General features: G+C 45.5%; 1 protein-coding gene across 3 annotated transcripts in view; it reads left to right on the top strand.

Moving 5' to 3' along the window:
• RCAN1 (regulator of calcineurin 1) overlaps window positions 1–20043 on the top strand; it is a 137122-nt gene extending 117079 nt beyond the window's left edge. Inside the window, exons 1-4 of one of the 3 annotated variants that reach the window (XM_006862556.1) lie at window positions 9501–9590; window positions 13491–13664; window positions 15540–15699; window positions 19637–20043. In XM_006862556.1, the coding sequence (XP_006862618.1) occupies window positions 9504–9590; window positions 13491–13664; window positions 15540–15699; window positions 19637–19809 (594 nt within the window). In that variant the 5' untranslated portion in view covers window positions 9501–9503 and the 3' untranslated portion in view covers window positions 19810–20043. Of the gene's footprint in view, window positions 1–9500; window positions 9591–10524; window positions 10534–13490; window positions 13665–15539; window positions 15700–19636 lie in introns of those variants that run through there. The other 2 variants (XM_006862557.1, XM_006862555.1) reach the window with 2 other exon arrangements.
• Window positions 20044–20677: the final 634 nt, after the last annotated feature.

Below are 20677 nucleotides of genomic sequence, written 5' to 3'. Positions count from 1 at the left end.
TTATTGAAAACTGCCTTATAGATTTTAATACAGAAAATCTGTTAAAAGTTTACAGAAGCTATTGCTTGGGCCCAGCTCTTTTTCACCTTTCCTCTGTAACCTCCTCACATTTTGGATTTTTGACCCTCATGGTGCTGTGGGTTAATGCATCAGACTGCAAAGCCGTTTTAACTGCAAGGTCGGCAGTTCAAGTTTACCAGCTGCTCCTTGGAAACCCTATACAGGGTCGCTATGGGTTGGAACCGACTCGACAGCACTTTACAACAACAACAACTGTTGACAGGGTGACCCTGCCCCATGTTTGCTGCGGACCTTCTTTCTCAGCAGCAGCAGCACAAGGCCGGGCCTGGGCAGTGCCTGTGTCTATCCCCTGAGATAAGTGTGAACTGTGGCAACAGAGGGAAACAGAACTCAAGTCATGCTTTGCAAACAATAGATGGGTAAGGGGAGCAATAGTACTAATGAAACATGCACACCTTAGAATAATCAACCATTTGAGATCAAAAGGGTAAACTCTGTTTACCCAAGAACAGAGTTCAGAAGGGTTAGGAAAGAAGGAGGAATGGAAACACAAAACACTGGGAAGAAGTGGGATGAGTGATGTTACAACAAGGGGATTGCAATCAATTACATGAAACAAAATGTGTATGAATGGCTGAGTGGAAACTGATCATCTGCTTTGTAGAGGAAATGACTTACTGGCAGTGGCCCCTTCTGGGGTTGGACACAGCTGGGCACAGCTGGGTAGAAGGGGACCAGGTGCTGACTGCCAACTGGGGATCACAAAGGCCAAGCATGGCCTGCCCACTGCCGGACATGGGTGCGAGATCCTGCCCAAGCTCCTGTCACTGCAGTATTGTGCCCTGGGCCGAAAGCACATCAAAGCAGAAGTTAAAATCGGTAATTAAAGCAAGGTGGGTCCGGAAAGAAGTAGACTAAAGAGAGCAAATAAGCAATGATTAATTAGGGTAGCTTTGGCCCCAACAATCTCTAAGTAAATGTTACCTCACTTCATCCACGTCTGCTTGCCTCCCTGTTTCCAAGTCATTAAGCAGAGTTTTGATTTGCCTATGGCAGTTTCTTCATCCTAACTATTCCCAGCAGTACGTTTCCAAGAAGTTCCCGCACGGTGGTTAACCTCCTTGTATTAAGGAAAGATTGAGGTAATAAGAGAACCAGAGTTAATGGGATTGGAAGCACACGTGGAATTTAACAAACAAGATGAAATCTTATGAGAACTGTGACCTTTGTCTTAAAGGTATAAACTTGCCACCCTCTTCCTCCAACTTTCCCCCCAAGTAATCAGTGCTTTTCTTTTCAGATTGAGACTTCTCAGTAGTTGGGAAACCAGCACCTGCCAATTTCTCTGATAGAATCATGGAAACCCATTAGAAAATGAACATTATCTTAGGTCATCTGCCACTCCCTGTGCCAGAAGCTTTTATCAGTACTCAAGCAGTAAATTCCTGAGCCTGACTCTGACCTGCCCTGAGCCCCTTCCCAGATGACTTGTAAAAGTGAACAAACAGAAGTTCCTTGAAAGGTATCAAAATAAGAACATTTCTCCTGTTCTGTTGCTGACATTTAATCTTCATGAAGGAGTCCAAAGGAAATTGAGAATCGAATCACACATTATGCTGAGACAAATGGTCTCCACACTCCAATTGCAAATCTCATTAGTGAAAGATTTATGAGGACATCTGCTGATAAAGTCACTTTATTTTTAAAATTCTATGCAAGTTCTGTGTGTTGTTGTTAAGTGCTGTCGAATCGCTTCCAACTCATAGACTTTGTGTAGGGTTTCTGAGGAGCACCTTGCAGTTAGCAGTCTCATGCTTATCTTATAGCACTACATCTTACAAAACATGCGCTGACAATAGAAATTTGAAAAACACCAGGTGACGTATGTAAGTTGACTGTGTTCTTCCCACACCTCAGAGGACTGTGTTGGAGACCACTGCCCTAGACCCACAGGAAGAAGGAAGCACAAGGACCCATGCAGAGTGACAGTGCCTCAGAGCTGCCCCCCACCCACCCCTGGACCTTATGTCCTGTGAGCTCCCACAGAGCAAGGAGACTCCTTTGGAAATGTGTCTGGTGCCTGGTGAGCATCCGGGCCTCTGAGCATAGCACTGCTCCACTGCTCATGAGCCTCTAAGGCAGGTGCCCCTACCAACGCAGTCCACCTCCTGTGGCCACAGGGAAAGCCAGGGCCTTTGCACAGACCAAACACAGGATGGCCTCAGCTAGCAACACCAGTGACCATGGCCAGTGAATCCTGGCTCCTAACCTGTGACGCAGGGGCTCTCCCTGGTGACCATCCCTGAACTTGGACGTTGTTGAGTTCCACAAGTTCCTGTCCCACATTGGCAATGTGATGGGGGAGCTGCACAGTGAACTGTGTTGTCCTCAGGACCACTCTACTGCAGTAGGGAGATAGCCCAGGAAGAACATTGGTATTGTTATGCCTGGCAGGCTATGGTGAGAGCCAGTTGGTCACTGGGAATAAAGGAGGGAGGGAACCTTTCTGTGATAGGCTTTCAAGGATGAATAAGAGTTTAGAGGCAGAGATGGGACAAGGGACAAACCAAATGAGAACAGCAGGCACTGTGGCCAGAAAATGGGGTTCACTGCCCTGCTGGCAGCAGCCTCCTCCTCACCAGGCACCTTGCTTGCACCTTTGCCCTACATTGTATTCTGAACCCAGGCACTGGGGTCATTCTGTTCCTGTAGAAGTCAGATCATATCCCTCCTCTGCTCTGATCCTCTGACACCTGACCTCAGTCAGAATATTCTCCAGAGTCCTTCCAGGTGGCTAAGTCTTATGTGCCACCTGCAGCTTTCCTGGGCCCTGGAGACATTTGCGCCTGCTGCTCCCTCAGCCTGGAATGCTGTTCTCCACTTCCTCATAGTTCACTCACTCCCTTCTGTATCACCTTCTCAAGGGTACCTTCCATCCACTCATCTACCCTTTCATACACCCATTCATGCACCCATCCATCTGTCTACCCAACCATCCATTCACCTACCCATTCATTCACTCATCTACACATCCATCCATCCACCCACCCACCCATTCATCTGCTCACCCATCCACCCACTCATCCAGCCATCTACCAATTCATCCACACCCTCCTCATTTATCCACCCACCCACCATCTACTCATGTGCTACCCAACTACCCATCTGCCTAGGGAATGTTCTAGGTGTAGGGATTCAGTAGTGGATGGATGGGTGGGTGGGTAGATGAATGGATGAATACTTTCGGAGCAGTAGAAAGTCATTGTAGTTCTTATAGGAGAGGAATGTGATACAGGCTTGGCTTTGGGACATTTTATGTTACGAAAGTATACAAAGTATACTGACACACTGAGAAATTATCCCCAGTGAGACCAGTTAAAGAAGTGTTTCAGCATTCTGAAGGGCTACCTCAAGTGGTGTGGTGGGTGTGCGAAGTGGAGAGTTAGACACGCAGGAGAGTAGGACATCCTAGACATCCCGAAAGCCCAGCCAGAGCGATTGGAAACACTGGAGATACCTGCCCCAGAAATGGGGAAATGCACAACAAAGCCGAGGGGCACTGCCACTTGGCCATGCCAGAGGAGAGCCCTAGCTGTCCTAGCACAGTGTGTTCCTCTGAACCCCCGGGTCCTTATCTGTGAATGGGAAACAGGAACGCAGCTGGCACTGGACACGGACTGGTCTCAGACACTGTGCTAGCTCCTTCAGCCGCCAGCACAACTGTGACAGGAGGACAAGAACCCTGTGCTCAGAGTGTTTTTAGAGTAGGAAACGTAAAAGATGAGTAAGAGAGCAAGGTCATTGTGTCGTTCTTTTGTGCAGTCGCTGAGGTTGGGGAAACGGTGCCTCACTTTAGAAAGGGAGGAGTTATAAACGTGAAATAACAAGGAAACCATTCCAAATTCTCTCAGAAGCTGAAAGGTCAAATAAAATGTCTCTTTAGAGTTAAAATCAATGCAACACCACCTTTTGTCTTCATGGAGTGTGCAGTTTTCCTTTCCAAGAGATCTTTTGTAGGTGCCTCATTCTTTGCTCAGTTTTGGTTTGTCCATCAAAGTCAAAATTCACTTTCTCTCTCAGGTCAGTTCATTTTGTGCGGTTTCAGCCGGTGGCACATTCCTGTCACATTGTAAACTCTTTGGGATTTATAATGAAAGCGCTGAGGTAATCCAAACTGTGCTGTAGGAATGCTGTAATGGGAATGATGGAATTCAACAGAAACCTCAGTTTTTCCTCAGCTGAAAATAGAAGCTTCTTAATGAAAATATGCGCTCACACTGGAGCCAGAGGAGGCAAATACAGGTTAAAGACACGCTTTTATGATTTTTATAGCAAGAATGGAAGAAACATGAAACATCTCCAGCTTTGCCCTCACGAAGACATTTAATTTCTGTTTTAACTTCTGGTTTCACTTTTACTATTTTGAGCACAGTTTTTAGTATGCTCTTCAGAGATACTTACTACCTACCGAGTTCTGTATAGCTGCGGGCATTCCTTTCTCCACTTCACTTAAATCCAACTCACAAGCAAGAATCAAGAATACACTTGTCCCCCTAATCACAAAAAGATGCACATGTAGGAAGCCAACTTGTTTTATACTTCTTCTGGGTCCACTTCTATTCTCTCTGGGGCAGAGGGCTATTCACAAAGTAAATTTTGCCTAAGAGGTTTAGAAATCAAGTCCGAGTATGCAAACAGTCCGCCAGCTCTGCGGATAAAGTTGAGGTGAGCTAAAGTGGTGTCCCTTCTGGTTATGGGGGATAGTGCCCTTGGAGCCCCGGCTCCCTGATCTCTCGGCCAGCTGGGCTGTCAGCGCACCACCATGGAGTTGGGTTATTCAGGGTGACTCCGTTTGAAAACAGTTCACTCCATACTTCTTGCTTTGGAGCCGAGGACACCTGTGCAGATGAATGCTAGATGTCCTCGCTTCTGCTCCAGGGTACTGGATTCAAGGGCTTCAAGTGCCCCCATAGTTGGCAGCCACCATTGTTTTTAAAGCTTTTATTGTGAATTGAGTGATAGTTTACATGAGAGAACATGGTTTTACACTTCTCCTATCATATTTCGTTTCATTGCAATGATTACAATCCCCTCTGTAAATAGAAAGAAGTATTTGCTTCTATTCCCTCTGTCCTTTGGTGTGTGTTTTTTGGTTGTTGTTTGTTTTTTTATGTACACAAAAACACTCAGGAATATATAATCATTTAAACAACCAAAGGACACAGTTTGCAAAGCTGCCTTCCGGCCACCTTTCTCTTTCCATGAGTCTAGAGTCCTCAGCTGCTCTATCTCTCCATGTCAACATCTCTACTTCCATCTCTAGTGTTGCTGTTTCTCTGGTTAGGGTCCCACATTCCGCTCATGTTCTTCTCTCTTGATGGTCCCGGACTGTAAGATTTACTACTTCATGTGACAAAACTTCTACCTTTACAGTTGTGACAAACACATTTAGTCATGATAACAATTACTCACTATTGAATCATAAGAATCTTATCTCCATCTCCTTTCACCTGGCCCGTCTAGACAAGATGAAAACTATTCAGTGGGGATTCTACCTTCCCCCGCCGACTCTGAAACTAAACTCCCTCTTGAAAATTTGTAAGCCAGTCACACTTCGTGCCTTTATATTCACTCCCCCCACCATTTTTTGTAGTCAGTGTCTAAATTGCCCATCCCTATCAATCCTGTATACTGAGGAGATAGGCTTGATCCTTGATGTGAAGACTCCTTCCCTCTCATTTGGTATTCTGAGCTAGTATACCCATAAGTATAGGTCAAGTTCATCAAATTGTAGCAATTTACATTTGTATCCTTTATCAGATTTCTTTATCTTCCTCTAGTTGAGCTCTGGTCATCAAGCTGTGGAAGCGAAGTTGAATGGGTACCGTTGGTAGCCACCATTTTAATCACTCCCTATTCCTGATCTGAAAATGGAAGTTCCCAAGTTTGCTCCATTCATGTCAGATGGAACATAAAATCAATTCAAAGGCAGGTAAAGAATTGTAAGTGTGCTTTGGCTTTTGAGACAGTCTAAAGCAAGATTGGAATACTGATGTATCACTGTAGGATTAACACTGGACTACTAACTTCAAGGTCAGTGGCACTTAATAACAACAACAATGAAAAAATTCTCTCTTTTCTTTTGATTGTGAGTTGGGTGCAGATTTATAGAGCAGATCAGCTTTTTATTCAGCAGTTCAATAAATGCCCACAATGTAACCTCACTTATCCCACTTGCTCCCCGTGTTTCCCATTTCCATTCCTCCTCCTGTCCTAACCCTCTGAACTGTGTCCTTGGGCAGATGCTGCCCTTTTGCTCTCAAATGGTTGTTTACTCTCAGGTGTGTGTACCTTCCTCCCTCATGTTATTGTTCCCCTATAAACCTGTCTATTGTTTGGCTGTAAGTTGAGCCAGAGGTGAGTTCAATTCTAGCTGTGAAGGATGACTAAGGATCATAGCCTCTCTCTGACCAGTTAAGCCTAGTCTTTTTTATGCTTTTGAGATTCGTTCCACATTTTTCTCCCACTCTTTACAGGACCTTTTAATGTCACCCCTTACAGAGCAGTTGGTAGTGGTGGTTAGGTACTAGCTAGTTCTTCTGATCTCAGTGTCCTGGAGGCTGAAGTTTGTGTAGTCTGTCCCTCCACTGGACTGTTATTTCTGTGTGTATTTCTTTATTCCTTTTTGCTTCAGACAGGGAGAGACCTTAGACTCTTTAAAGACCCCAGTCACCAACAGTTCTCATTTAAACAGGTCAGCAGTCTCAACTACTTTACTATTCTATTTTTTTTTTCATCCACAATAAAACCAAAATTATAAGTTTCGGTTAGCCCAGTATTACTATGTCAGATGAACAGAATGTTCCAGACTTGTCCAGACAACTAACCTAAAGGTCATCAGTTTGAACCCACTAGCCTCTCCACGGGAGAAGTATGTGGCAGTTTGCTTGTGTAAAGGTTTACATTCTTGGAAACTCAATGGGTCAGCTCTCCTCTGTAGTATGGGGGTCACTCTCCAGTTCATGGTGACCCCATGCACAACAGGATTCGATCATTGGGCTACAGAGGGCTTTTGCTGGCTGATGTTTCAGAAGTCCATTGCCAGCTCCTATTTGTCTGGAAGCTCCATTGAAACCTGTTCATCATAGAAACAGGCCGGGAATCAAACCCAGGTCGCCCACATGGAAAGGGAGAATTGTATCACTGAGCCACCACTACTCTGCTTAACTTGTTGTTAAGTGTTGTCAAGTCTCTTCTGCCTCATAGTGACTCTGTCTGAAGAGAATTTCAGAGGACCAGCTGGTGGGTTTGTGAGAAATAGCTGTTGGGGTGGTCCATCTTCAGAATCAAGGAAATCTTGTGGGGAGCAGGTTGGCATGACAAAAGGGAACTCTGAGAAGAGGAAGAGACTAGGTTCACCTACTAGACTCTTCTTTAAAATACAAATACACCCATCAAGGAACTAGGGGAAATTCATGGTGATGGGTTGAAACTAAATGAGAATGCTCCTGTTAGAAACTAGTAGGCTCTGGTTTGGAAAAGATTATAAACTCCAAAGTACCAAGTAGAGGGGAAATGGAGGAGGGGCTTTTTCAGAGTTAGGTTAATAAAACTCTTTGTCAAATGGCCATGGGGACATCTGCCCATGTCTATGGGGGCTGGGCACCCAATTTTGCAAATTCAAAATAAAGAAAACTTCACTCTCACTAAAATGAGTACAGATTGGATTACTTGAGTGTTTGTCAGTATAGACATTTCTCACAGGTTTGAACCTCCAACCTTGTGATTAGCAGTCTAGTGCTGATCCTACAGCAACCACATCAGGACTGGTAGTTGGTGGTTATCCACTGTGGAATTGGTTCCGACTCATAGGTACCCTATCTAGATTTTCCGAGGCTATATATCTTTACAAGAGCAGAAAGCCTCATCTTTTTCCCACGGTACAGCTGGTAGTTTCAAACTGCTGACCTTGAAGTTAGCAGCACACCTTGTAACCACTACACTAGCAGAGCTCCTTACATCAGGACTAGAGACTGCTTTTTAAAACAACTTGAATGCTTTGAGGGTTATGATAAAATTGGGGAGAGTGGAATAACCTTAGAACCCAGACTGCCACAGGCACCTAAATTGGTAATGTGTTGAGAATGCTTAAAGAGTTGGGATCCTTTGAAAAGACAAGACTGGAGCCGGTCCTGGTGCTCACCAGACCAGGCAGCGCACCTGGAAAGGGCAGCCAGGTAACTGTGGTCTCTGTGGTGCTGCTACTTTGCCTGTTTTTGGAAAAAGGATTTTGTGTCTGAGCCCCTAAGCAGGACTTCTCAGTGTTTTAGGTCTCACCTCTGGAGACTTGAGTCCCTAAAACATTTTTGGATCTGTGCCCCCAAATCCGGTTGTTGTTGTTGTTGTTAAGTACCGTGGAGTCGCTTCCGACTCATAGTGACCCTGCATAGACTTTCCGAGGTTATAAATCTTTACAGGAGCAGAAAGCTTCATCTTTCTCCTGTGGAACGGCTGGTAGTTTCAAACTGCTGACCTGGAGGTCAGCAGCCCGATTTGTAACCACTATGCTACCAGAGCTTCTCCCAAATCCAGTAGTAGCTCTTAGAAAATGATCAAAGTGTGTTTGCATATTCCTAGTTCTCAAATTACAATAATAAAGTTTTCAAATCAAAGCCCCAGGATTACTTTAGGATCTCTTCTCACCATCCCTTAATAGGGCAGTGAAATTCAAGTGGGAATTGGGACATTCATCCAGTAAAGTTTAATTGGGGTGGGGGGACAACACACTATATTTCAAAATGAATTCCACTTTTTTCCCTTAAAAAACGGAGTTCATTGACCAAGACAGATTTCAAAATGTTTTCTGTAATTCCCCAAATTGAAACTTTTGTTGAGTTTTTCAGGACATTGCAACGATCAAACAAGTCACCAAGACTTTGTTCTCCAGGTTTCCCAAAGCCTTGAAATTTCCCAGGAAGGTTTCTCAAGGCTAATTATTTTACTAAGTGTTTACTGCTGTGGTGGACCTGGCCCCTTTTCTCCTGTAACATTTTCCATCTGCAGGAGGGTCGTCCCATTCAGCCGGGAGCATGCTGTCTGAGAGTTGAATGGAATTACTACCAGTGGAAACTATGCTGCAAGAGGGCTTGATAAAGCAGCTGCTAAGCAAACCTCGGCTGCTTTTTCCATCCTCCCAAAGCAGAGTTAATTAGCATAGGGAAAATGACTAAGGTGCTGACGTCACCTCTTTCCAATAGAGACTCACACTTTGTCCCTGTCTGCCTGCAAGCATGCAGTACTTGACTCAGGAATTTGCTGTCCAAACAGGATGCCCTGGAAGCGGCTCTTCCCCGCCCTCTCCCCCACCCCCCAAGGGGCCGGCCCTCAGTGCTTTATAAACGCCAGCTCCTCCTGGTAAAAGAACCTCACTCAGGACTTGACTCCGTGGGTCTGAGTGCTCTCTCTCACTGTACGAAAGCAAGATGCACTTTAGAAACTTTAACTACAGCTTTAGCTCACTGATTGCCTGTGTGGCAAACAGTGATCTCTTCAACGAAAGTGAAACCAGGGTAAGGTTTCTAATACCATGCGGATTCTGGAGACTTTCAAAACATTGCGTTTATCTGGACTATTGTCTGAAATAGTTGGGTGTATGTAGCTCTTTTGTGAGTTCTGGAGTTTTGCAGTAAATCCAAAATACTTTTTTAGCTTTGAAAAGCAAAAGCTTTTCAGTGAGAGAATTTCTACAGATCTCTGTATTTGAAAACATCCATATACTTGATCAAATAATAAGGCAGAATTTGGCCATTTTGAGTTGGAATTGACCTGACAGCAACAGGTTTGGTTTTTGGTTTTATGTTGTGAGTAAAATTTCAGACAATGACTAGAATGCTTCCGTTTTACAGCCAGAACTCAGAGTAAATTGATTTTATTCTAGGAAATGGGTGTTGGAAAGGTCTTTGTATGTTTTAAGGAGGCTTAATGGTGCCCTAGGTTAAACATTGGTCTGCTAACCAGAGGCTGGTTGTTCTACTCTGTCCTATAAAGTTACTATGAGTCGGAATCAACATGGTGGCAGTGGGTTTGGTTTGGGGTTGCATGCCTTGCTAGTCACTATGAGGGTCTGTCCTCAAGGTTTCAGGCAACTCTAGCTAAAGAAAATGCATCTATAGTACCATGATACAGCTGGGTGAATATTAATATGTTAAGAGTACCTCCTGGGAAGCAGCTTTCATTGATGATAATTGATATGATTAATATCCTATCACTGGGCAGTTTTCTCCTTCATTTGATTACAGTGCACGATTTTTCAGTAACAATTCAGCTGTATGATTGATTTTCAATATCACAAACAATTTACGTTGTATGCTGTGTTTGAGGGGTGGTGTTTGTGTTATATGCTTCCTACCCACATACAAGGGGGCTTCAAAAGGTTCATGTATACAAATTCCATTATCTTTAAATTCCATTTTCCCACAGACTTTTGGAAGCCCACTTGTGTGTATGATATATGTTATTTGTCAAATTTGACCTCATAATTGTATATGATGCTTGTGGGCTGGGACAATAGTTTTTAACTAGGTTGTAGAGCAATCTATGTGTAAAAGTACTACAAATTGAAGGTATTTATTAATAATAGGCTTATTGTGAATAAAATCCTAATTTCATTTAGGTAAGTAGAAATGCCATACAACAAGTATAATAAATAACTAGACTGAATTATCTGAAGAACGATGAATGTTTTTTAAGAGAATAGTGTAACAATAGGATGCCTATAACTGATAATGTAGTTTCTCTTGTGTCCTGGGCCTGAATTCTAACTTATATTCTGAAAATATTCATCGAAGTTATCTAGCCTAAATGCTGAATCAAAACTAAGCACTTGGTCACAGTGTTTATTGATGAGGTCATGCAAAATTCCAAATTTAGGAGGCATACACTTCTGCCAGCAACCGGCCCATGCTCCAGAGAGGTGGAAGGAAAAGCTTAAGCAGCCAGAGGAGAGACTACGCAACAACTCTGCATTCATTCACACAAGCCTTCTCAAAAACCCTCCCTGGAAAATCAGAGCCTTTCATCCACTAAAGAAAAAGCCAGGGAGATGCAAGCAGAGCAAGTTTGCAAGCTGTTTGTTCCCTTCTCTTTTAACAAACCTGTAGGCAGGTGGATGTGGGACCTGACAGCCTCTCCTGCAGGCACCCCCACCTCAGTCCCCCACATTACCCCTCCACCCCCCACCCTGTTCAGCTGTGAAGATCCTGGGAGATGTTCTGTCCTATTTAAAACTCTCTCTCCATTCTGCACTTAAACCACAGCTTCTCATATGTGTGTCACAGTACTAGCGGGGGCTCTGCTTCCTTCTCTGCATCAATCTTGAGATCCCAACTCCCAGTCCCCCCCCCCCCCATACCCTCACTCCCCGGCCTGAGAGCTCCCACCACTGGCCTTGAGTGTTTAATCTGGGGAAAAAAAGACTCACAAACACCCCAACTCAAAGCCTTGCAGTGTTCCCAGAAGCCTTCTTCTTACTTTCTTATTGGAATTCTGGGGAATTGCAGTGGCCTGGGAGTCCAGCTACCCCACCTCTGCCCAACCCCACCCAGGACCCAGCCTAGGGGGCCTCTGGTCAGAGTTGTTCAGAAACCCGGGGGAGCTGATGAATTCTGTTGTCCAAACCTCAATTTGGAATCTCTGAACTTTCGCTTTTCATTCTAAGAACTAGTAATGTTTCCTAATTTTTCACTAATACCTGTAACACTAGAACCTAATACATGTATTAAAGCCAGCCTACAAAAAATTGGCCCGTTTGTAATATATTGATATTCAAAACCTGGATTATTTTAAAGAGCCAAAAAATAGCGGACTGAGGTAAAAGCAAGAGTGGATTTTTTTGAGCCACTCTCTGTACATTAAGAAACACAATTTTCATTTACTTCATCACTCAATAAAATGGTTTTCTCAAATTAGCTTCAGGATTATGTTTGCCTTCAGTTGGTTTGGGGACTGTTGATCAGAATCTCTCTAGAGCTGATAGGGGCATTGCCTTATGGGAGAAAATATGAGGCCAGAGTTTGTGACATGTCTGTTTTTGTTCTCAAGCACCATCGAGGTTGAGTCGGTTTGGACTCAGAGGGACCCTGTATAGGGTTTCCAAGGAGCGGCTGGTGATCTTGAACCGTACACCTTGTGGTTAAAACCAACCTAGCTGTGTAGCGCATTAATCCGCAGCACCACACCAATGACGTGCCTAAGTGGGCCGAAAGGAGGGGGCATGCTTTCATCAAAAACAAAAGAAGAGGGTCACTGAACTTGCTGAGCTGCAGAACAATGAGGGTGGGAAGCTGCTTGGGTTAACTGAGTAGTGACTGAAGGTCATTGGACAGGGCAACTGGCTGGCCAGAGGACTACTAAATTACCAAATTCTGCCTCCTTGGAAAATGCTTACTTTTAAAAGGTTATTCTGTTAACTATAAAAGTGTGTAATTATTGATCATCGTTCTGCTTAGGAAATGCAATATCAGAAGCCATATACTCTGACTGTCTTCTGTAGACACTGGTGGTGGTGGCTATGTGACTCATAGCGACCGTGAGCTGGGTTTCTGAGGCTATAAATCTTTACGGGAGCAGAAAAACTCATCTTCCTCCTGCAGAACAGCTGGTAGTTTCAAACTGCTGATCTTGAGGTTTGCAGCCCAATACATAACCACTACACTACCAGAGTTCCTTAGGACATTATTGTTGTTGTTAAGTGCCATCAAGTCGAATCCCAACCCATAGTGACCCTGTATAGGGTTTCCAAGGAGCAGCTGGTGAGCTTGAATTACCGATCCTGCAGTTCAAACTGACTTTGCAGTCTGACGCATTAGCCCACAGAGCCACACCAGGACTCCCCTCAGCCATTAGTAAGCCAGTAATCAGTTCCCATCGAGTCAGTTCTGACTCTTGGTGACCCCATGTGTTGCAGAGTAGAACTGTTCCTTAGTGTCTTTATGGCTACAACCACCAGGCTTTTCTTCCAAGGCACCTTTGGGTGGGTTTCCAAGCACTTAACTCAGGGACTCCGTACCATCACTTTTATTTCTCTCTGTCTCGTCTAAGAAAGAAGTTCTGGAAATGATTGATAATCACTTCCTCAGTAAGAAGTGTAATATGGGGGTCTAATCAAGGATCAGTCCTGGTATGGCGCTGTGAGTTAATGTTCAAGGTCGGTTTGAACCACAAGCTCGGCAATTCAAGCTCATCAGCCGCTCTTTGGAAACCCTATGCAGGGTCACTATGAGTCCAAACGGACTCGACAGCACTGTAGGATAAGCAATGGACTGTTACCCTCATGGCGGTTCAAACCCACCAGCCGCTTCTCAGGATCGCTATGAGTTGGAACCAACTCAGTGGCACCTAGCAGCCAGCGACAGTCAAGGATCATAGTTGGTTAAATGTTAACTTTGTTTGTTTTTACTGTAACTTTTCAGGCCAAGTTTGAATCGCTCTTTAGGACTTATGACAAGGATATCACCTTTCAGTATTTTAAGAGCTTCAAACGGGTCAGAATAAACTTCAGCAACCCATTATCTGCAGCAGACGCCAGACTCCAGCTGCATAAGACTGAGTTTCTGGGAAAGGAGATGAAATTGTATTTTGCTCAGGTGAGTCGGGTTCAGTGATGTGCCTACTTCACCCTCCCACCCTGTTTTCTGAAACGGTTGATATTAGATTACATTATACATTGATTTTTAACCCAGAATTCATCCTGAGAAAGGCTAAATGTATATTCTTTTAAGTTTTCAATGTCTTATCTATCTTAAGAGAAGCAAAATGTGTTTGAAAGCAGCTTTGAAATGGCCCCTGATCAAGATTTTTTTTTGACCAGCACCAGGCAAGCAGACGCCAGGCAGTAAAGTGAGGGGGGAAGACAGATTTATGGGCCACAAAATTCTATATGAAGAAAGAACTGGGCCCCAGGGATGGGAGGGGGCAGAGAGGACACTTCCAGGATTCTGCTTTTCTGGGCAGGTGAACCCCATTCAGCCTCTGAGCCCCCTGCACCAGCATGCCAGCAGGTACCATGGAGAGACTTTTCTGCCAGAGGGAGGAAAGCTCCCCAGACTGGGACGATCCTCCTGCAGTTTCAGCATAAAATGGACTGGGATGCTCTGCCCCCTAGTGGCTAGTGCACAGGCAGCGGGCAATGCCCGCCTGACTCGGCTCCCTGTGAGCCCTTGCTTTTGGTGTTATTCCTTCTAAGAATAACTACTTAGTACTTTCATGACTTTCTTCTGACTCTAAAAGCAATGACATTCTCATTGTGAAAACTTGGAGGGAAACATAAAAGTTTAAAGAAAGTGAAACTGGTAAGATTTGGAAGCTTTGTTCCAGATCACATTCTAATTATAACCCACGTCCTTCCAGTAGATTCTGACTCATAGCAACCCTTTATGGCAGTGGAGAGCCTCATCTTTCTCCAGCAGAGGGCTGGTAGGTTTGAACTGCCGACCTTAGCAGTCCAGTCCTTATGCCAGGACTTCTTTTAAGTACCGTCAAATCAGTTCCAACTCATAACAACCCTGTATAGGGTTTTCCAGGGAGCTGCTGGTGGCCTTGAACTGCCTGCCTTGTGGTTCATAGTCCATTGCTGATCCTGGTGTGGTGCTGCAGGTAAGCAGCACTAGACTGCGAACCACAAGGTCAGTGGTTCAAACCTACCAGCAACTCCTCAGAAACCCTATGCATGGTGGTTAATGTGTCAAAATTGATTCAACAGCACCTAACAATAACTAGGATCGTGGGGCCTTGGTGGCTCACTGCTGCTAACCGAAGGTTGGTAGTTCAAACACATCAGCTGCTCTGTGGGGAAACAGTTGAGGTAGTGTGTTCCTGTAAAGATTTGCAGCCTTGAAAACCTAGGGAGCAGTTAGTTCGTCCTTTTCCTCTGGGGTCACTATGAGTTGGAACCCACTTGGACGGCAACAGGAGCCTTAGTGGCTGTGACTGCAGACCACTCACTGTTGTGTGGCATCATGGGTGGGGGGTCTTGGACCACGTGGGCACATGTCCTAGGTCCCCACCCCGCCTTTGACTCAGAAAAACTGTGTCACCAGAGATGTATCTTTACCATTTGGAGCATCAGTATTTGTTTTCATAGCATGAAGAACTGGAAGAAATTAATTCTAGAACCACTTCTAATCTGTGTCTTTATTTTTTTCCATTTATACTAAATTCATCTCTGTCATTTTCTGTCAGTCACACTCAAGCGTAATCACTTATCCCTGTGCCTGTGAGCCCCACGTCCCTACAAGGCACCTCCAATTGGATTTGTACCATAAATAGAGTTCAAGCACCCATTTACTTTCCCCTTCGACCATTATAGGGTTCATCCTTGAAATCACAGCGCTTCTGCTGCCTAGCTGCGGATTTTTTGTCCTTCACACCGGCCACTCATGAGCTGTTGTTAAATGCTGTTGCTTCCGGCGGGCCCCCACTAACCCTAGCATGTGTTTGCATGTATTTGTTTATCTCCTCAGACTCTACACATAGGAAGTTCACATCTGGCTCCCCCAAATCCTGACAAGCAGTTTCTGATCTCTCCTCCTGCCTCTCCGCCTGTGGGTTGGAAACAAGTGGAAGATGCAACCCCCGTCATTAATTATGATCTTTTATATGCTATCTCCAAGCTAGGACCAGGTAAGCACTGCTCTTTGGCAGGGAGGGGTTGTGCTCAAGACCCATGACACGGCCATGATCTTACTGCATCAGGGACTGTCCCCACTGCTCTTGTCATCACACATGTGGTGCTACGTATCATATTTTGTGAATTTTTTCTATTTGTTCCCTTCTGTATCACTGTAGTAGGTGGCTCAAGTGGTCTGCACTCAGCTACTAACCTAAAAGTTGGTGGTTCAAACCCACCCAGCAGTGCCGTGGAAGAAAGGCCTGGCAATCTGCTTCCATAAACATTACAGTCAAGACAAACCCTATGGAGCAGTTCTACAGTATAACACATATAGTCACCATGAACCAAAATCAAGTTGACAGCAGTAGGTTTGGTTTTTGGTATCACTGTAAGGAGGCCCTATGCAGCACAAATAGTTAAGCACTTGACGACTAGCAAAAAAAAGTTGACTGTTCAAACCCAGCCAGAGGTTTCTCAGAAGAAAGGTCTAGTGATATGTCTCGGAAAGATCACGGCTTGGGAAACCTCCTGGGGCACAGTTCTCGGCACACACACGTGGGATCTCCCTAAGTCGGAATCGACTAGATGGCAGTTGGTTTGGTTTGGTCTTGGGGTCGCTGTCACCAGTGCGATGAGTGTGTGTGCCTCTTCTCACCGCATTCCTTTGGGAAGGTTGTGAAGGAGGCTGTAACTGGTCAGGGGACGGAGCCCTGAAGCCCCTTCTGGCAGGCATCAGGAGACTCCAGCTACCCCTTTACTAAGCATAGCCTGCTCTGTGGCTGGCTCCCCAGCCCACGGATCTGTTGTTGCAGGCAGAGTTGCGGTGGGACTTTGGATATGGGAATAGACCCACCTTCTAGAAGTTCATTTTCAAGGTGATTTAGTCCCTTGAACTGGTTTTCACCAGCCTTCTCTAATTTGGGAAGGAAGATCATAGATCATGCATGTCCTACCCAAATTGTCCCATAGAGGGCGCCTCCCTGCTGCCCTGGCCCCAGAAAGTAGAGGTTCTGGTCATCTAAAGGGACCTGTTCTTCTGGACCCCACTTCAAACCTATGAAACAGGAACTATACCATGGGGTGGTGGGTGGTAGAGGAGAACATCAGGTGAAAGCATTTACAACAGTGCCTAAACCATAGTCAGTGCTCACTGCATGTTTTTAAAAACCAGTGAGATGTTGTTGGCTCTGGTCCTATCTGATAATGTACAGTGAGGAGACAGGGGTGAGGGTCGGGGTGCTCCTGCCCTATCTGTGGAGCAAACCCAATATGTGCTGAGACCATCAACATCTCCTTCCTCCTGGCCAGCAAGCTGATGTTCCTCTAGGAGGAAGCTGTTAGTTTCTTGCGCTACCAGCAGTCTGATATCGAAAATACTGCCTTTCTCAGAACATTATGCTCTCAGAAGTGCCCTCTGTGGTGCATAGTCAGTCACGTTACTTAGGCCCCTCATTGCCTGAAGGCCAAGATCTGATGTGGCCAGTTAGAGGAATGGACATGATCTTCCACCACTCACCACAGTCCCTGACCAAGGGGTAGGAGCAAGGCAGGGGGCCTGGAACCTGCTCGGGTGTTAGAGTTCCAAGTAAGTCCATTCCCACTTGGGGAGAGGTGCAGGCCGTGGAATAATAAGCAAAAAGCAAACGTTCTTCCTGCAACCCATTACTCCTCTACTGAATGCTCATTGGAGAAGCCTTTCTATAAAATAGGCGTCATAGACTCATTTATCCTTGGTTGATTTAACAGTGAGCTTGAATAATAGAGCTCTGGTAGCGTAGTGGTTATGAATCGAGCTGGGAACTGCAAGGTCAGCGGTTCGAAACTACCAGCTGTTCCACGGGAGAAAGATGAGGCTTTCTGCTCCCGTAAAGATTTACAGCCTCGGAAACCCTGTACAGGGTCGGTATGAGTCGGAACCAATTCCACGGCACATAACAACAACAACAACAACATATATATTTTATTTTTTGGCTGTGGTTGTTGTCAAGTACTGCCAAGTAGGTCCGACACTTAGCAACCCTATACAGGGTTTCCAAGGAGTGGTTGGTGGTTTGAACTGTTGACCTTATGGTTAGCAGTCCAGTGCTTATCTTACAACGCTACACCAGAACTCCGAGATGGACTTTGCAAATATGGTCCTAAAGTCAGAGCTTTCGGGATTCTGATCGCTAGATTGGTAAAGATTTGTATAGGAGTTCTCAGCCCCATGGTGAAGTGTACATTTCAAGGGGCCTAAGTAACGTGACTGAGTGAGGGAGTGGAAGCTCTTTTACCTTTCGGGTTCAGTTACAGTAAAAGTCCACTCTCATAGGTGGGATAGAGAAAGGCCACAGCCAACTGCCCTGGAGCTGACTCATGATGTCCCGGTGTGTGTCAGAATACATATGTGCTTAGTAGTGTTTTCAGTGGCTGATTTTTCCAAAGTAGATTGCCAGGCCTTCCTTTCTTCCACAGCACCTCTGAGTGAACTCAAACCTCCAACCAGACACCGCCAAGCATACTAACCATGTGCACCAAAAGTACGTCTTACACTCAGAGGAGTGTCCGACGTAGCATGAGGTGGAAGTCTTACTTAGCTGCTCCCGCCAGTCGGGAGTCAGCCTCGGTGCAGGTCTTCGGTGGTCAGGAGTTCTACTCATTTGCCCAGGACTGTGAAGAAACGTTGCACATAACACATTGGAGGGTAACCCCCTCCAAGCTGCTCTAGGAGTGAGAAAGCAAGCTGAAGCAAACCCTCCTGCCCCTGTTTACAATCCCTAGAATTTCTGCTGTCCCCAGCATTCCACATGAGAACAAAGGAGAGCAGTGATTCCGGCTGCCTTTGAGAACATGCTAGAGAGTGTGTACCGTGCACATAGCGTAAGCCATGTGCTAAGTGCTGTGCCTGTGTTCACTCACTGAACTAACTGTGTGATGTAGATGCCATCATCAGCCCCTTTTACAGATCAGAAGACTGAGGTACACAGGACGGTGAAGTAACGGCCCCACAGGCACCAGTACTCAGTGGTCAGGCAGCTGGCTCAGATCCCAAGCTCTTGACCAGTCTGCTACTCACCCTCACCTTAGCTCCAAAGACAGACTCTTCCCATAGACTAGTGTCAGAAAATGATGCCGGCCGGGTGTTTCAGTTATAAAAAGTTGAGTCCACATCTGCTGGACCAGACCAGCCTGAACTTCACTGAACCTGGTAACGCTTAGGCTGAAATAAAGCAACAGAACCGTGTTCAGTTAGCAGTTGTTAAGTGAAAGGGGATGCTCTTGGAGAGTGTGGTCCCTTGCAGACCCACCTCCCCACCCCAGTGTCCCAGGTGCCTTGGTGTGCACTGTGAGTCTTAGCAGGGCCTCTCGAGGGAGACTCAGCAAGTCCTGCTTCCAGATGGGCTTGTCCACACCTCATCCTTCCCCTGGCCTGATGCTCCTCACAACACACTTTGGGCAATACTGACAGACCTTCAGGTAGCTAGGGCTCCTGGTGGACATGTTCAAGGACATGTTGCCACAGAGTCACCTCTGACTCATGGTGACCCCATGTGCACCAGAGTACAATTGTGTTCTGCAGGGTTTCCAGCAGCTGGTTATTTGGAAGTATGTCTTTCTTCTGAGGTCTCTCTGGGCAGACTTAAACCACTAACATCTCAGTTAATAAATGAATGTGTTAACCATTTGTACAACCCAGGGAGTATAATTAAAAAGGCATTTCCTCCACACCTCCCATATGCTTGGACTTAGTGTTTGACTCACATACACGAGAGTCATCCATTGATAATAGATGTCTTTTTCTGAATGTGCCCCTGAAGAAACACAGAATGCGCCTGCCTGTGTCACTTGGTCCCCATTAAATGTACACAGAAGCTATGGCAAGCAGGCCCCTAGAAGTGTTTCTATTTTCTCTTGTTCTTGGCTCTCGAGGACTTGTCTGAGTCACCCGCGATTATTTTCTTTCCCTAGGGGAGAAGTACGAATTGCACGCAGCCACTGACACCACCCCCAGTGTGGTGGTCCATGTGTGTGAGAGTGACCAAGAGAATGAAGAAGACGACGAGATGGAAAAAATGAAGAGACCCAAGCCCAAAATCATCCAGACCAGGAGGCCAGAGTACACGCCCATCCACTTAAGCTGAACCGGCCCTGGATGAAGAAGTATTCCAAACCATCCTTCCAGGGAGGAACCTTTGACTGTGCAAATTGCCGGTCACTACTTTGGAAGTGGCGGCCGTGACCGCTGTGGCAGAAATCCCAGTCCATGTTGCTCAGAAGAGAACCAAGGCTTTGCCTCCTTGTCCCACTCAATGTTCATGGCACCCGGGACGTCCTGGGCCAATCACTGAGTTTGTGGTGATCGCACAAGGACACTTGGGAATGTCTTGAGAAAAACCGATAATGATAGTATTTTGTACTTGTTCTTTTCTGGTAGGTTGTTCTGTTTGTGCCAAGGGCAGGCTGACCAGTGGGCCCGGCGAGAGCTTTGTCTCTCACCAGCCTGCAGAGCAGACTCTGTACTGGTCTGAAGAGGCGTCATGCCAAGTGTCAGTGCAGGAAGCTTGTTGAAACAACAGATGCAGCGTGTTGATGGTAGTGTTTCATTTCTTGCCCTCATGTTCTAATGTTTGTGCATGTATATTACTGATTTTCAAAGCTAACCTTTGTTCATATGTAAAGTTACACCATGGTGTTTTTACATCTTCTGGGAAGCCAGGAAAGCATTTGAGATCCATCACCCGTGCCAGACCCACAACTCGAATTTTCAACAGCACTCATTTTTTTTTTTAAACCTGGAATACATTCACTAAGCACCCCAACTGGGGCAACATATAACTTGTGCTTTTGCAAACAAAGTTTTGTTCTGAAATTTCTGTGTAGAGTTTAGCTGACAAAATTCGGAGAATAGCCGTCTCACTGCCAACTTTTTGTGGGTGAGAAATTTTCATTTAGGTGTTTGGGGTCAGGTACCGGTTTCATTTGTCTCTTTCACCTGGTTGTTAATATCCA

Source organism: Chrysochloris asiatica, unplaced genomic scaffold (genome assembly GCF_000296735.1).
Source record: "Chrysochloris asiatica unplaced genomic scaffold, ChrAsi1.0 scaffold00049, whole genome shotgun sequence".
NCBI classification, from domain to species: Eukaryota; Metazoa; Chordata; class Mammalia; order Afrosoricida; family Chrysochloridae; genus Chrysochloris; species Chrysochloris asiatica.
This window is presented reverse-complemented; position numbering and strand designations above follow the sequence as displayed.